The sequence below is a fragment of the Melospiza melodia genome, chromosome 3 (genome assembly GCF_035770615.1).
Source record: "Melospiza melodia melodia isolate bMelMel2 chromosome 3, bMelMel2.pri, whole genome shotgun sequence".
Lineage (NCBI taxonomy): Eukaryota > Metazoa > Chordata > Aves > Passeriformes > Passerellidae > Melospiza > Melospiza melodia.
In genome coordinates this window covers 73,573,185-73,591,556 of record NC_086196.1, presented here as the reverse complement: position 1 = coordinate 73,591,556, position 18,372 = coordinate 73,573,185, and the positions used below count along the sequence as shown (strand labels likewise).

The 18,372-nt window shown below is 43.4% G+C and overlaps 1 protein-coding gene across 1 annotated transcript; it reads left to right on the top strand.

Annotated features, from left to right (window-relative positions):
- Nucleotides 1–10,578: 10,578 nt before the first annotated feature.
- On the top strand, nt 10,579–18,135 carry TLR5 (toll like receptor 5). Its single transcript, XM_063153353.1, is given in 4 exon segments — nt 10,579–10,820; nt 16,749–17,392; nt 17,395–18,005; nt 18,007–18,135. Coding segments are annotated over 4 exon segments (1,626 nt in total).
- The last annotated feature ends 237 nt before the right edge of the window (nt 18,136–18,372 follow it).

Here is an 18,372-nt window from a genome sequence, read left to right as displayed (position 1 = left end):
CAGAGACTCGGCGAAAACAGCGCTGGCAAAGAAGCTAAATCCTTCCCAAGGAAAAGTCTTGAACAACCAGAAAAAGGATATCGAGTGCTACTACTGCAAGCAAAAGAGGTACATCCAAAGGAATTGTCCCAACAAGGTCAAGGATCAAGTGATGTTTCAGGAGGATTAGGGGTGTCAGGGGCTTTTCAGATTGGGGTCTGGAACACCAAGAGAGCCTTTCACAAAATTAAGAGTGGGACCCACAGACAGGAAATTTGGTTTTTAGTAGATTCCGGGGCATAAGGAACCATGGTGCAACAATTACCACAAGGGTGCTCTCTGAGCGATGATACAATGATGGTAATTGGGGCAAAAGGGGAACCTTTCAAGGTTCCAATCATAAAGGATGTCGAAATAGAGACAGAAAATAAAAAGTGTACAGGAAATATGTTTTTAATAAAAGATGCAGACTTTAACTTGCTGGGACGGGACTTGATGGTGGCTTTGGAAATCAGTTTAGCAGTGGAGAATTCCCAGTTGTATCAACTCACCACCCAGGATAAGGAGAAAATTGATCCAAAGGTTTGGTATGTCCAAGGGGAGGCCGGAACAGTGGACATAGTGCCAATCCACGTTGAAATTGAAAGGCCAGGAGACCCCATTTGGGTCAAACATGGAAGGGAAGAAGGGACTGAAACCAGTGATTGATGAATTAATAAAGTAAGGAACATTGGAACCGTGCATGTCCCGGCACAACACCCTAATTTTGGAAGTGAAAAAGAGGGACGGTAGCTACAGGCTAGTGGAAGATTTAAGGGCTGTGAATCAAAGAACTAAGACACAGTTCCCCACAGTCTCAAATCCTTACACCCTGCTGAATACCATCTCTCCCAAGGACATGTGGTACAGTGTGATTGATTTGAAGGATGCTTTTTGGACCTGTCCTTTAGCGGAGGACAGCAGGGATTACTTTGCGTTTCAGTGGGAAGACCCAGAGACGAACAGAAAGCAGCAGCTCAGATGGACATCATTGCCTCAGGGCTTCGTTGATTCCCCAAACTTTTTCGGGCAAGCATTCCAACAGGTGCTGAATCACTTTGTACCAACTGAGGGAACAAAATTGCTACAATATATAAAAGATTTGTTCATTGCAGGTCCAAGGGAGGAGGTTGTGAGGACAAGTACCATTGAACTTTGAACTTTCTAGGGGAAAAAGGATTGAAGGTGTCGAAGTCAAAGTTGCAATTCACAGATCCCGAGGTCAGGTACTCAGGACATTGGTTAACCAGAGGGAAAAAGAAGTTGGATCTGGAAAGGGTGGCAGGGATTATTGCCTTACCACCCCCACGGACAAAAAGAGAGGTTAGGCAACTTTTGGGGCTGTTGGGATATTGCCGGCAGTGGATTGAAGGATACAGTGAGAAGGTGAAATTTTTGTATGAGAAACTCACCACAGACAGGATCAAATGGACAGAAAAAGACGAGGGCAAATTCAGGAGAGTCAACAGAGCACTCACGGTGGCACCAGTGCTGAGCCTTCCTGATGTGAGAGAGCCATTCCAGTTGTTCGTGGATGTGAGCAATCACATGGCACATGGTGTGATGACACAGGACTAGGCAGGGGTCAGGAAACCAGTGGGTTACTTGTCTAGGCTTTTGGACCCGGTCAGCAGGGGCTGGCCCACATGCTTGCAAGCGATTGTCACTGTAGCATTGTTGGTGGAGGAAGCTAAGAAAGTAACCTTTGGAGCACCTTTGGTAGTATTTGCACTACGCCATGTGCGGGGCATACTACAACAGAAAGCAGATAAGAGGCTCACATATTCTAGATTGCTGAAGTATTAAGCCATTTTGATTCATTCACAGGATTTGGAATTGCGGACAACAACCTTGCAAAATTCAGCGCAGTTCTTGTTCGGGGAAGCTTCGGAGGAACTCGTTCACGATTGTGTGGAAGTGGCTGAATTGCAGACAAGGATTAGGGAGGATTTGGAAGAAGAGGAATTAGATGAAGGGGAAAAATGGTTTGTAGATGGTTCAAGCAGGGTGATTGATGGAAAAAGAATGTCAGGATATGAAGTCGTGGACGGGCAAACAGGAAAAGTGATAGAAGCAGGTCCCCTGAACGTGGGTTGGTCAGCACAGGCTTGCAAACTGTATGCAGTCCTGAGAGCCTTGAAAGGATTGAAGGGAAAGAAGGGAACAATTTTTACAGACTCTAGGTATGCCTTTGGGTGGTTCAACTTTTGGGAAAATCTGGGAAGAAAGGGGGTTGATCAACACACAGGGATGGGGACTGATGCACAGGGAATTGATCCAGCAAATTTTGGAAGCAATAAGGGAGCCAGAAGAAATTTCAGTTGTCCATGTGAAGGGACGCCAGGCAGGGATGCACTTCCAAACCTGGGGAAACATGTTTGTGGTCTTGCCCTCCTGGTCTGCCAAGAGGGCAAGACCACAGCACTGATGATGGTAAGTACCCCGGAGATCAAAGGGATTGAGGTCTCAGACGACCCTCCTCAAAGAAGATTGAAAGTTATGAGAAGATTGGAGGAAAACTGGAGGAAGGTAAGGGGAAACTACCGTATGGGAGAGAACTAGTCTCTAAAGGTTTTACCAGAAGGACTTTGAGAAAGCTGCACCAGCGAACACACTGGGGGGCCCAGGCCCTAGCTGAACAATTTTTGAAATTTTTCAGGTGCAGAAGAATTTACGAATTGGCCAAACAAGAGGTACAAGGATGCCTGATCTGCCAGAAAGTTAACAAAACTAAGGCAAGACAGGCAATCCTGGGGATTTGCCCTATTGCATACCGACCATTTGAAAGAATTCAAGTCAATTTCACTGAAATTGCCCAAGGTGGGAAGGTTCAAATTTGTGCTTGTCATTGTAGACAAATTGACCCACTGGGTGGAAGCTTTCCCCAGTCCAAGGGCAACAGCTCAGACAGTGTCCAGGAAATTGCTGGAAGAAATTGTGCCCCAAAATGGGGTGGTGAATTACATTGATTCAGATCAAAGAACTCATTTTACTTTGAAAATCATTAAGCAGATGGCAAAGGCGCTAGGCATTCGGTGGGAATACCACACTACATGACCTCCCCAGAGCTCAGGACAGGTTGAAAGGATGAATCAGACCTTGAAAGGGCAGTTGTCTAAAATAATTTTAGAAACTCGGATGTCCTGGCTGAAATGCCTACCTCTGGCCTTGCTTAATATCAGGACGATGCCTCATTCAGAGACGGGGCTCCCACCCTTTGAGATGCTATATGGGATGCCATATAAGCATGGGATGCCGGTGGGACACCCCAGATTGGAGGACAGCCAGATTCAACCATATTTGGTAGCGATAAACAGAAATTTGCAGGAACAGAGCAAAGAAGGGAGAATATCTAAGAGTGCCCCTCTGGAATTTGCTATCCATCAAATTCCAACCAGGTGACAGAGCACTTGCGAAAGTGTGGAAAGATGTACCCCTCTCCCCTCACTGGGAAGGCCCCTTTCTTGTCCTTCTGACAACAGACATGGCCATTCGGACTGCGGAGAAAGGTTGGACACAACCCTCCAGGGTGAAGAAAGTCAAATACCAGGAAGAAGCAGCCGAGTGGAAGGTCACTTCTTCCCCAGGTGACTTGAAAATCAAACTCCAGCATCCTCATAAATGACCAACAGTTAACAGATAGGTTGTAATACTGTCTGATTGTGTATGCTACCCATTTGTACACTTTAAGTGTGAATATTGTAAGGGAACTTTTGTTATACATTGCAGAATGGGGCAGAGGCCAAAGGGATTGTGCACCCAGTGTCTGGAAGAGGAGCTTGAACTGACTGACCATATTCTAACCCTAGCCACAAATTTAGGAATCATTGAATTAGACTCGCAGGAGTGGTTTCCCATTTTTCAGAACGGGGTGCGTGGAAATCTTAGATCTAAAGCGGAGGTTCTGAATGTGGAGTGTCGAAAGTCAATCAAAGTACTGTGCAGCTCAGATGCCATCAAGGTCTCACGATGGGGCGCCTTTAAGACGAGGTATGCGGCATGGTCTGAGAATGTATTCCGTGAAGAATACTGAAATGGTGGGATACACTCCATGTATAAACTACCGTGACAGTAAATTCGAACAATAAGGGCAAAATCTGGCAGCTGGAACCTCCTACGGGGTACTCGAGCAGGAAAAGCAAAACAAATTGTGAATGGAACAGACAAATAGGACTTTACTGGGTCAAAAGTCTTGGAGCCAGCCCTTACCAAACCTTGGAGGGTCTGAGAGAATACTGGGAAGAGCCAGGGAAAACGAACATTAGATGGAAAGCTCCAGATGGAATTTATTGGATCTGTGGAAAGAAAGCATACAGTGAGTTTCCTCCAAGGTGGAATGGATCATGCACTTTGGGCATGATCCGGCCAGTCTTCTTCACTCTCCCCCAAACAAAAAGTAACTTACTAGAGGCTCCTTTGTATGAGACCCTGAGGAGGGAGCAAAGTAATCTGAAAAAGATGATACCTGTCATAAGTGGTAGGCAAACTTGGAAGGAGGAAGAGTGCCAGCAGCAAGAATAATTGATTATTATGGACCGACCACATGGTCTCAAGATGGAAGCTATGGATATAGGACTATGAATGGGGGGGGGAGGACGGGACGGGTTTTGATGCGATAATGATCGGAATCCAGGTTCACCCAGTGCCGATCCCAGGGTTGACGCTGTCTCTTTGGCTGTGGTGGTTTTGAGGACTCCCTTGTCTCTCACCACCAGGCAGAGGAGGATACCTGGTAGATGAAAGGGAGGGGAAATTAGTCCCTACTTGGAGAGTTAATAAAAATTCCTCTGACCCCCATCACCTACCCAGGTGCCACTTCAGAGTAGTTAGGAGGCCTTGGATCCAGAGGGTCAGCCAGGTGCCATCAAAAAAAATAACCTGCCCAAAGAGCCTCCCAATTACACTTTGTCTGTCAGATGGATCAGCACCTCTGGCATTAAAATGAAAAGGGCAGTCATAGTGGGTGACTCCCTTCTGAGGGGAACAGAGGGCCCTGAATGTTGACCAAACCCATCCCACAGGGAAGTCTGCTGCCTCCCTGGGGCCTAGCTGTAGACTATCAAGAGACTCCCTAAAATGACTCAGCCCTCTGATTATCATCCACTGCTGATATTCCAGGCTGACAGTGATGAGATTGAAAAGAAGGAAATTAAAATTGTCTTCAAGGCTCTGGGTTGATTGGTCGATGGGACAGGAGCACAGGTTCTGCTCAGTCTTTTCAGTAGTAGGGACAAATGATAAAAGGAACAGAAGGGAACATATTACCAACAAGTACTTAAAGGCTGGTGCCATGGGCAGAACTTTGCGTTCTTTGATCATGGGGCAACATTTATGACACCTGGCCTGCTGTAGCTAGTTGGGCTCCATCTAACTAACAAGAGCAAAAAGATTCTAGCCCATGTGGGGGCTGATTGAGAGGACTTTAAACCAGGTTTGAAGGGGGAAGGGGATGCAAGGCTCTCCAGAAACAAGACCAAGTAGGGTAAGCCAGAGTCAGAGGTGAAATCAGCAGCCCACTTAAAGTGTATGTACACTAATGCACTCAGCATGGGCAAAAACCAGGAGGAACTGGAAGCCATGGTTCAGCAGGAAAGCTATGACATAGCCACCATCATGGATTATTTTGATTATATTGCATTAAATTGAAATTATATTGAAATATGTAATTTTTGTATTTTATCATATCCTCATTCCAGAGTGTTACACTTTCTTCTCTGATTTCAAAATTTCACTTCCATTCATGAAATGAAATTCTTAATTTCATGGAAGGAAACATTTCATTTCATGAAAGTAAACAAAATCTTTTGAGTTCAATCAGGATAAATCTGGCAAGAATTGAGGTTTGGTATTTACCTACATTTGATGTCTTGATGTCATGTCATCCTATTCAATTGTATTGTTTTCACTTTGATTTACAATTTTATCTTTTTTTTTTTTTTTTTTTTTTTTTAGAATGTAATTTCATCAATTTTTTCTCATTTTTTCTCCCGTCTCTTTGTTTGACTTCATTCTGTGATTCTGGGATTACATAAAGTATAATTTTAAAACATTTTGGTAATTTTCACTATAGGTACTTTCATCCCAATGCATTAGGCTGTAGTTATTCCATTTACAAATTTTATTTTTCTTTCTTTCAACTGCATCGTGTAATACCATATCTCCTTTGAACAGAGTTACACTTTCTTTTCTGAAGTCAAGATTTTATTAATTTAATTGAAAGAAATTCTTCATTTAATGAGAGGAAATGAATACTTGAGATTGAATGAGGATTAATTTGGCAAGATTTGGTCCATCTCACTGGATTTTCAATACCTGGACGAGAACCAGTCCCTTTTCAGAAGAAAACAATACTCAGCCCCCAGTGTCTTGGGGTAAGCTCAGAGGTGGCATTTGGGGCTCCAAGGACAGCCAGAGTCCTAGCTGGTGGCAGCTTTGTTCTGGGAGAAATACTGTGTCATTTGTGAATTTTGGAGGCAGCACTCCACTGTCGATCAGCGTGACTGGATGTGAACCATGGCCATTTTCCATGGGGAAAAAACCCATTCCCCCAGTGTCTCAGGATCAGCTCAGAGGTGGTATTTGGTGCTTCAGTGGCAGCCTGAAATTTAGGTATTGGCAGCTTTGATCTGGGAGACCTACCATTTTCACTATTTTAGAAGGCAGGAGCACACTTTTGGCCATTGTTTATCGCTCATATAATCCTATTGGCTTTTATTGTTTTCACTTTGCTGCAAAATTTTCCTTTTTTTAAAGCATTTTACTACATTAACTTCATCTCTTGTCTTTTTGTTTGATTTCATTTCCTGATTTCAGTAAGTATAATTCTGCTAAATTTTGGTCCTTTTCACTGTACCTCATTTCACTGCAATCCATTTGGTTTTAGTCATTCCATTTCTGAATTATTTTTTTTTTCAATTGCATTTTATTTCACCCTATCTCCTTTCCCAAGTGTTTGCTACACTTTCTTCTTTGATTTCAAGATTTCAAGTGCAGGGAGATGGGCCAAATGTTGCTGAATGGATCCTCATTGGAGTTGTAAGATTTCATTTCCTTTCATGAAATGAAGCATTTCTTTATATGAAAGGAAATAAAATTTCCAAGTCAGAGAACAAAGTGAAACAAACTGACTGGAGTAATCTTATAATGAAGTGAAATTCAGTTTAAAGAAATAAAAGCAAATTCTGAATTAAGTGGTTGTAATCCAATGTAGTGAGATTATATGAAGTGCCGCCCTTTGCATGCCTTTTGTAGTTGCAATGTCCTTGGAGGCCTAGGTTTTATGCTATGCAATCACTTATAAGTACTTAATATAGGACTGACATAGTTATAAGTAATTAAAGGTACATAACACAGATTAGTATGAAAATAGGCACTTTGGTGTCATCTCTGGCCCAGCTGATTCCATAAAAAGCAGAACATCTTAAGCAGGAAAGAGTAAGAATTTCCTGTCTTGATATTCTTATTGTCTGGTGGGAGACCAGGGGACATCAGGGACAGAAGCAGAGTTCACAAAGAGGAGGGCTCCAGAAGGAGCGATCTGGATAGGAGAAAGGTCCACAACTTAGTGTGACTTGCGAGCAAGAGCTGCCTTAGGCATTTAATTCCAAAACAGGCTGAGACTTAGGCAACCTCAAGAGAGTCAAGACTCCTTTTATTTAATAATAAAACATGGCCATCAGTTCTGCATTTCCAGCTGTCCAGATTAGGCGATGCTTTGGTTAACAAGACATTTATTTGGTTAACAAGATTATTAACAAGATATTGCTTTGGTTAACAAGATATTTGGGTATTGTAGATCCAGTGCTTTAGGCTCCCATTTCTCCCATGCAATGTTACTGAATCCCCTGCTCTCTCCTGTGGATATGGCTATGCAAAAGTGAGCTCAAGAGTTAACTCAGAGGTGGTCGCTTTTTCAAATAGCATCAATTTCCAGAAATTTTATCTAAATGTAACATGAAAACCTAAATTACTATAATTTTTTTAAAATAAACGTTACCCTGTCCTCTCTTTTACCTCCCCTTTACCTTCATGAATTGCTCTCTAAGAATTACAGTAACCGGCAAATAAATCACTTCAGTTATTGATCTATCATTCAATCCTAACTTCTTTAGTATTCCACTTAGTATAAGGTAATGTAGGAAATGGAATGTAGAATAGAATCATTAGAAATAGAATACTCATGTGAGTGGAGGATCACCTGCTTACAGTTATCTGGGGTCAGATTAAGTGCACATCAGAGAGTCAGCTGTACTGGAAGTAAGAGACAGAGATGTGCTGGTTCTTTCCACCTGAAAAAAGACCAGAAGGAACAGCTCAAGCACCAAGCAGCTAGCAAACACAAATGTTCACATTTCTTAGACTGAGATGAGTCAGTCTGATAATCTCCTAAAGATTAAAATGCAGCAAAGTCCACAAAAGCTGCTTCCTGTGGGATCTCAGCACCTCAGGATGAAGGTGCAGAGTGACCGAGACCACCCTTGGGGGTCTCGGGAGTCCTGGAATGTTGCCAGAAGTGTCTGGTGGCTGGACTTTGATCCTACACAGGAGATGACATCTGTATGAGGACTGGGAGGATTTTACTGGGTGAATGGTGAAGGGATAAGTTAGTTAGAGTATAAAACACAGGGTTTAGGATTTCTGTACAGGGGGGTCTAAAGAAGTAAGATGGAGGAATTGGGGCATGTCCTGTCCTTCTTCTTCTTCTTCTTGGCCTCCATCTTCTGTGGTGATGGTGGCACTTTGGGATTGGTCTTTACTAGAAGTGCACCGGTTAATAAGAGGAGAAGGTGTTGGGGAAAAATTATAAATATTGTACACGTAACTTCGGGTATAAAGATAAGTGACTGCCCCGGGGGCTCTCAGTGTGCTCATGGCTGACTTGCTGTGCAGACCTCTGTCGGGCTGAAAGAAAATCTTTTAGATAAACAATTAATAAACACCGAGACCGAAACAAGATCAGAAGTCTCTCCTCGTCCTTTGAAGCGCCGGGCTGTCCAAGGCCACTCTGGGCCTTTCCAGGTCTTTGAAACAGCCGAGAAACCGAGCAAGTGGCATCCCTGAGCTATCTCCGGTCATAAATTAGCAAAGAGAAACATGAAAATCTACAGCTTCCTGTGCTCTGGCTGCACCCTTCGGCCTGGTTTTCCCAGGCCTGACTCTCTCCCATGGAATCATGGAATAGTTTGGGTTGGAAGGGACCATAAAGATCATCCAGTCCTGCCATGGGCATGGACACCTTCCACAAGACCAAGATGCTCAAAGCCCCATCCAGCCTGGCCTTGAAGGGGTATCCACAAATTCTCTGGGAAACCTGTTGCAATGTCTCACCACCTTCACAGCGAAGAATTTCTTCCCAACCTCTAATTCAAGCCTAATCTAAATTCTGTCAGTTCACCTGTGTTCTATCACTACAACCTTTGTTAAAAGTCCTTCTCCTGCCCTCTTGTGGGCACCCTTTAAGTACTGGAAGGCACTCTGAGGTCTCCTCAAAGCCTTTTCTTCTCCAGACTGAACAACTCCACCTGTCTCAGCCTGTCTTTATAGGAGAGATGCTCCAGCCCTCTAAGAATCTTTGTGAACCTCCTCTGGAGGTGCTCCAACACTTCCCTTCTGAAATAAATAGGGCAGGAGATCTTTCTCCTTTTTAATGCCTTCGTTAAAAAATGAGCTCAGGTGGGAAGAACCGACAGGTCACGCTCACACCGCTGCAGCTTCCAGGAGTGGCAGGGAGGAGGAAGAAAAGTGCAGCTTTGCCCGCTGGTCTGCTGGCAAAGCTGGGGCTTCTGTCCTCAAGAGAGCATCAGGAGAGTCCCGCGTTTTCATTTTGACATTCGAGGCCCTCTGTCCAGCCAACATCTTTTAGGTTAGGGTGAGGCGTAAAAAGGGTATTAGCGGACACTGGATTCTGTTCCTCACATCTAGACATCACTTCAATCCGTCAATTTGTGTTGGCTCATTGTTTTTAGGGGGTTTTGCTAGGTTTGGTGAGAGGTTTCTTCATCTGCATGCCCGCCCCAATGTCATTTACATGCCAACCCCAATGTCCCCTCCTCTTCACCATCCGGGTGCCATCCTCCAGGAAGCAGCAGGGTGCCACTGACAAAAGAGGAATTCCTCAACCATCAACAACAGGTAGTTAACGAAAACGATTTCAACAACAGTTAGAACTCCACCCTGGCAGCAACTAGCCCAACCTGTGAACTCTGCAACCTTTCAAAAAAATTGGCAAATTTTCTACTCATAACACCTTCCTGCTTTTATTGGAGCCCTAGAGTTCTGTATCCAGCAGCCGATCTTGGAATGCCAGGGAGGGTTTCCATTCTGCTGGGGAATTTACCTTCCAGTGCTTCTTCCCTGATGATTCTACCCTTTTTGTTTTTTCCGTTCCATATTCACATCATCACCAGTCACCACTTCCCTCTAGTCCTAAAGTCCTAACCTCTGCGCCCCCCGCCCCGCTCCCTGGCTCTGTTGTTTGCTTACTCTCACCTTCCGTGAGTGAGCAGCTCAGCCACGTCACTTCTTCCTGCTCCCCCTGGGGTGGTGCTTCTCCTGCCGGACATGCACCGCAGCCATTCCCGGCAGGTGGAGCACGCTCTCCCGCTCCAGGCGCCCAGTGTGTATGCAGGAGTAACGCAGGGAATAGGGAACAAGGCGGGGACCAGGGAGGTTCTCCCCAGCCGAGTTTCCGTGCAAGGCTGTTCCGCCCTGGAGCGCTGGTGGTGGCGTTGGGACCCAGGATCAGGCTGCAGGAGAGAGCGACAGACCTACACGGGTCCGTCACAGCCCAGGGCACTCCAAGGGTCAGTCTTCACCCTCTCTTCCCACCTTCGACTGCCCCTCTTTCCACTGTCCCTTTAAGCCGTCAAGAAATAAGGTTTTCCAGCCCTAGGAGAATGTTTTGGCAGCAGGGTTTCACTTCGAATTTTTCAGAGCACTGTGTAACTTAGTACTCATACATTTCATACATTCTTTTTTTTTTTTTTTTTTTTTTTTAGTGGGGGAAAAGTAGATCTGCAGAGTACAGAGTCCCTAAGAGGCACAAAAGTGTTGGAGGTGGGACTTGATAAGACAAAACTGCATCTGCACCTGGCCTTTGAAGAGTCCAGCTTGTGGGATTTCAGCGGTTCCACCCTGGATTTCATTACTTGAGAACTTGAGCACAAAGTGTTTTGCTTTTGTAGACACCTAGCAGTGCCCCAGTCTGGCAGGGCTGACTGGCCATCATCTAACCTGGCTAACATGTGGCATAGGTGTTGTCAGGTAGGCAGGCTTCTAGCTCTGACCTAGCATAAAGCACAACAGTATTGTAAACTGGAGCAGTGAGCTGCTTTAATTCCATGACTGGGAGTACTCACACCGGTCATGGGAGAGTTCAGTCCATCAAATCTCTGCCCAAGGATGAATAAGATGTGTTTTCCTCTTAACTGGCAATAGGCTAATTTTGGCTGTCTCTAGCTTCCTTGTGAAGCTGTCATTATGCAAGAACTTTCGGAAGATGAGTAAGGTGGTGAAAGACAGGATCTAGAGGACAGGGCTAGAAGGACCTCCACAGTGTTCTCTAAGGATGGTTTCTGGATTGAACACATGCATAATGAGAACACAGAAGCAGCCCAGAACATATCTTCTCCCTTCCCTCCCTTCGTCCCATACGAAGCATCCCCCCAACCCCTCATTAGGCTGAAACATGATTTAGAGAATCTTGAACATTATTCACTCAGTTGAAAGAGCTATAACGGAAGAGGAGAGTGCCTCCTATCCAAAATAACCAAATAGTGGGTATGAGTGCAAGAAAAAGGTTTGGTGTTGCATTGCGAAGAAAACAGAGCTCACCGTAGCTGTTTTACTTGACAGAATAATGTGCTAAATAAAGGCATAGCTGGCTTTCTCTCTGGAAAGAGCTGGGTAGGAAGACAATTTAAAATACAACCTGCATGGGGACTTCTGTTTTGGCAGTCCCTTGGTGTCTGACTGCAGGTCTTTATGGATTCAGAAATCAGGTGCATGTTCTTCTAGATGCACTGCATGGAGTATGTCACTCAGTCGCCAGCTTCCACTCTATACGTCTTTCATCAGCTCAGCTTGTGTGACAGCTGTTCTTCCTGGTGGGGTTGGGACTATCTAGTGTAAAGATAATCAGTGGATAAGCAATTGATCTAGATGTATATGCAGGTGAGCCCTAGGATGCCCCTGCCATGGCTCCTGCCATGCTGGGAATTGATGGAACAGGTTTCTCACCAAGAGCCTCCCACAGGAATGGTTTAAGGAAGGCCACCAGCTCCTTTTCTACCTTCTTTACTTGGTAGGTCTTCATTGCATCACAGATTTGACAGTCCAGAGTTTTGTCAGCCATACTAGTGAGTGAAATTTTCACATTTTTCTCCCCCACCACCAAGAGCAAATTCAAATTCATTCAGATCTAAATCCTATTTCCAATAAATTCAAACGTCTCCATTCCAGGAAAGTCTGGAGCAGTTTCTATTTTCACCTGAAAGCTGGGCAGATTTTATCTCTCTTTGTATTATATTTATGGTCCTTTTGTCACTGGACATTTGCAACTTGTTATCTTTTGACTGCTTTTTTAAAGTGCATGTACAAAAAAAAAAACTTGAAAAAGCAAACATCTCTTTTATAATTTGTTCCATTTGGCTCCACATATTCAGGAATCTGTTTCCATACTTTTTAAATAGATCTCTAATAAATAATGTGCCCAGATTTGGTCCCAGGAGTGCAGGAGTGGTAACCATGCCATTCCCCCTGTGGCTGATCACCATTACTCGTTTTTGCTGACTTCAGGCTACCAAACCATTACCACTGTTTTATGCCTGAAAACTGTTTCACAGGCATGACAGCACTGATGAGACTTATAAAAAGGTGAGACCTTTAAAAAGGACTGTACAGAGCTCTGTTTGTCTTTGTCATTCCTAAGACTCCTTTCCTATTATCACTTTGATCTTTTCCAGGTGAGAGCTTAAATCCTGGCTGCTTCTAATTATCCTGCAAGCGCAAAAAAAGAACATTGTGTCTCTGGGCTACATCCAGTTTCTGAAAAACACAGTCCAAAGTTACAGCAAAGAGTGAGGGGAAACTAACAGGAAGGAGACTCTTTTTCCCCCAGGGTGGCTTCTGGGGTAGACAAGGCAGTTCTCACATGACAGGTTTCAAAGAATAAGGAAAACATGGGCTCAAGATGTGAGATAAGAATCTCTCAGTGGTGACTGTGACTGCCCACAGGTGGTTTGTGCAGCCTGGAATGAGTGTCACTGCTGGCAAACAACAGTAGCAAAACATTTGGAAAAACAAAATAAACCCCACCAAACAAAAAGCCCCCAAACCTTCAAACGAATCTTCATTGTCCTCACTAAAGCTGTATTTCCTTAGGATCTGGAAGACTGGCTGTTGGTCCTCTTTGAGGCCCAGCTGAGGCTCTTTCTGCCTTCATGCTGTCCTGTGACACACAGGGCAGAGCTGGGCTCCCCAGGGCTGGCTCATGGACCAGTGCTCAGTGCTTGGGCCATACTGGGACAAACAACCCAGCTGGCTGCTGGGCAGGGACATGAGCAGGCAGACCCAGCTCACCAGGGACACACTCAAAACTGTGCTAGAGGCTAAAAACAGCTGAGCTAGGGCCAAAAGCAGAGGTCTGGGGCTAGGACTCTCTCTCAGCATATTCCATTTACTCTTGTCCTCCACAGAGCAGCCCAAGCTTGTTTTAGTCTCTGTTTTCAAGTTTATTTTCCTGTCCTTTTGGGCACTGCTCTCCTGGAAATAGCTGTTACACTATAATTAGTGGAATCACACTTGGATTTGTGTGTTTGTATCTCATCATATAATCTGATGGGATATCAAAACAAACAAATAAATACAAACAAAGTAGATCATTACACCCAAACCAGTACTGGCTTTTGTGGTCCTTCTGCTCTGTCAGGCCATTAAATGCCTTACTGCCTTATGCTTTTCTCCATCAATGATAGGAACTGTCACAGTGCACAATTACCTTGTAAGATGCTTCCTCATTTTAAGAGGAAATCTGCTATATTTGATTTAAGCATCCTGGCAACTTTAGGGACAAATTGAAGGGATGGGATGGGGCGCATTCATCAATCAATCATCTGATGAATGAAATAGTTGAAACAGTTTCTATTTTAGATCTTAATTGGTTAGAAGGGGACCATGACAAAAAGTATGTTTACACTGCACAACTTTTTATGAGCACAAAAGCATATATTGTGATGGCCTAAAGCCCAGTCAAAAGCTTGGAGCTTTATTTTTGTTTCAGTTAGTAGATTTTATCTAATCAGATAACATCAGGAATACAAATTTTCCCAATAGCAGTCGGCCTTTATCTGACCAGTCTAAGAACAAAGGCTTCCTGTTTTGCAATATATCTTTCAAGATCTTTTGTATGAACTTAAAGAAATGTTACAAACTCCTTGTCAGTAGGCTTTCTGTTAAATTAAAAGAAAAAGGATGCTCTCTGAAGGTCTTTGTGGGGTTTTTTTCTGAGAAATTTCACCAAGCACCAAATACAAGTAGTCCTTCGCAGTCAGTGAATATCACCAGCCTCTGGGAAAGATAATTATAATTTTTGCCACGAGTGAGGAAAATATGAAAGATACTAGGGCATCAGACAATGATATTTTGTTCTGCACTTTCTCCAAGAAGTAGGAAACATCCAAAGCAGGCCCCTCCAGAAAGCCAACCCATGTGGCTCCTCCCCCAGTTTGGGAAGGATTCCTCTGAGGGAAGTGGAAAGAACCTGTTTATTTAACAGGCAAGGCACTCCTCAGCACAAGAAATGAACAATACCAGATGACAAAACTCATTCCCCGCTCTGTAGAGACAACAAATTCAGAAAGTCTCTCCTGTGGGTGCTCGCTCTGTTATCAATCTCTCCGGCACTGGCAAAGGCTGCTGCCCAGAGTAGGCCCCCATAGGCCACAGACTGCAAGCTCTCGGTGCTCCCCAGGCCCCACTCTGGAGCATGTTCAAATGGTTCCAAGAAAAGGAAAGAAAAGCAGTCCAGGGAAAACTCAGACTGCCTCAGCTAGCTGAACTAACTAAAAAGCAAAAGGAGCGTGGTGTTCTGCCCTGTCCATGCCCAGACAACAACAGTGGAGTTCTGTGTTCCAGCAGACTGTGGGGGAGAGTGAAGCTGATAATGAAGCTCCGTGCTTCTTCTTCTTCTCCTTGCCTTCACTGTCAGAGCCAGTTTTGAAGGCACAGAATACAGCATCCAGCATAAACAGAACACCTGACCGGGGATACAAAGATCATAATTTCACCCTGGGACAGGAGCATAAAGGAGAGTTACTTTTTAGGTTTTAGGAGGTCCTCACATTTTTTGGGGATGCATGTTCTGGCCAAACAGACCATCAGGTGATGCTTGTTAGATTTCAGAGAAAGGATAAATCCCAAATCACAAGTCATTTTTAGAGTGACATTAGTCCTCCATTCTACAGCTGTTAAAAGTGTGCTCTGAAACTACTCACTGCAAAGACAGCCAACTGCTGAACTAATTCTTGCTGTTGTCACTTTTTTCATGTAGGTTCATGATGTTGTACCATCAGCTCCTCCTCTTCTTTGGGCTGTCACCAGGTGTGTGTGCATCTAGAAGGTGCTACTCAGAAGCCCAAGTCTCCATATGCTTTTTCTGTGGCCTCACTGATGTTCCACCTGTGCCAAAGGATACAGTGAAGCTTTTCCTGACTAACAACTATATCAGAAAAGTGATTTTGTTCCCACTGCTGGAGCACTTGTGGCTGTTGGAAATCGGAACCCAGTTGGTCCATCCCGTTACCCTAGGAAAAAGAGCATTCTGGAACCTGCCAAACCTTTGTATCTTAAACTTGGGAGACAATAAGATTCTTCAACTGCATCTTGATGCTTTTATGGGCTTATCAAACCTGACTGTTCTCCATCTGTTTCACAATTCCCTTGGCGATTCCATCCTGGAAGAATGTTACTTTCAAGATTTGAGATTATTGGAAGAATTACATCTTTCAACGAATGAAATCACAAAACTTCATCACTACCCCTTATTTTATAATCTAACAGCCTTGAAAAGTGTGAACCTGAAATTCAACAAGATATCCAACTTTTGTCAAACCAATCTTACCAGCTTCCAAGGAAAACACTCTTTATTTTTTAATCTCAGTTTTAATCGTTTGTACCAGACAGCAGATGTGGCCTGGGCCAAGTGCCCCAATCCTTTCAAAAATACCACATTTAGCTCACTAGACTTTAGTAACAATGGCTGAAGCACAGAGTCCAGTATCTCTGTACAACCATTGAAGGCACTCAAATAAGTTCTTTAATATTTAGCAGTCCTATAATTTGTTCAGGATTCACCTTTGATAATTTAAAAAATCCAGATGATTCTACTTTTGCAGGACTAGGAAGAAGTAAACTAAGGTTCTTTGATATTTCACAGGGTTGCATTTTCTCAATTCTTTAATCTTTCAAAGTCTTGGCAATCTGGAATCACTGAACTTTTTCAAAAACAAGATAAATCAAATCCAAAGGTAAGCATTTTTTTGCTTGGGCAACCTAAAAATTCTCAATCTCTCAAGTAACCTTTGGGGTGAGTTGTGCAATTATACTTTTGCGGGTCTATGTAGTGTAACGTATATTGATTTACAGCAAAATTGTATTGGGATGATTGGTGACAAATCATTCAGGCATTTAATAAATCTGAAAATAATTTATCTCTGAGACAATGCCATTAAAAGACTCCCTTCCTTTCCACATCTGACTTCTGCCTTTTTAGGTGACAATAAGCTAATATCTGTAGGTAACAGAGCAATAATTGCAACACACCTCGAATTAGAAAGAAATTGGCTGGCAAAACTAGGTGACCTGTATGTTCTTTTCCAAATTCCAGATCTGCAGTAAATCTTCTTAAAACAGAACTGGTTCTCTTACTGTGTGAAGAGTGCTAATCTTATAGAAAGCAATCAGTTAGTATATATGGATCTTGGTGAAAATATGTTATAGCTGGTGTGGGAGAGAGATTTATGTTTGGATGTGTTTGGGGCATTGCCCAAACTTCAAGTTCTACATCTGAATAACAACTACCTCAGTGCTCTTCCATAGGAGACTTTTAGAGGTCTACCATCTCTTAAAAGACTTTACCTGGCTTCCAACCTGCTGTCTCATCTTTCTCCCAGGCTTTTCCCACAAAGCCTAACGAACCTAAACTTATCCGGAAACCAGGTGTTTTCCCCTGAGCCTGAAGTTTTTATGACTTTGAGTGTTTTGGATATAACACATAATAATTATGTCTGTGACTGTGCTTTAAAGAGCCTGCTACTGTGGCTAAATGAAACAAATGTAACCCTGGCTGGCTCCCAGTCTGACAGGTACGGTGTGTACCCCCTGCCTTTGAAGGGATACTCCTGCCATATATGACGTATGATGGCTGTGATGAAGATGAACTCCAGCAGACACTCAGATTCTCACTCTTCATCTTCTTCTTGGTCATTCTTCTCGTATTTCTGGTAGCAGTCACAATTTTTATTCGCACCCGGGGGATTTGTTTCCTCTGGTATAAAACCACTACAAAAAGACTGAGAGACAACCAACTACGAGCAGTAGATAAAAATGAATACAAATATGATGCATATCTGTGCTACAGCAAAAACGACTTTGAATGGGTCCAGAATTCTTTCCTAAAGCACCTGGACTCACAGTATTTTGATAACAACAGATTTACCTTGTGTTTTGAATAAAGAGATTTCATGCCTGGCAAAGAACATATCAAAAATATTAATGATGCCATTTGGAACAGCAGGAAAACAATTTGCATTGTGCCCCGGCAGTTTCTCAAAGATGGGTGGTGTGTGAAAGCCTTTAATTTCTCCCAGAGCAGGTACTCCTGTGATCTGAAGGATGTCCTCATTATGGTAGTGGTTGGGTCACTTTCTCAGTATCAACTGAAGAAACACAAACCAATTTGAAACTTCCTACAAAGGAATCGGTATTTGCGGTGATTATCAAGATTATCAAGATGTGGACTGTTTCTTGGATAATCTTTCTTGACGAATTCTGAAAGAAATAAAAGTGCAAAGGAAAATTGGTAGTATAGAGCTGCAGTCTGTAGCAACTGTCACACATTGACTGTGTGAGATCCTGGCAAATATCCCATTTCTAACTGTGCCATGGCAGGAATAAACAAAAGTTGGCTTCATCTTTCCTCGAAAAGACATGTAGAATGGTAACTGTTTCAATATAAATGTTTCAGAGCACAGAGACAAAGCAACCAGCAGATTTATGAAAATGCAAATGGACTCATGGATTTTCAGAAGAATTGAATGAACCACAGATGTTTCATATTTTGGATGCATCTTCAGGCAC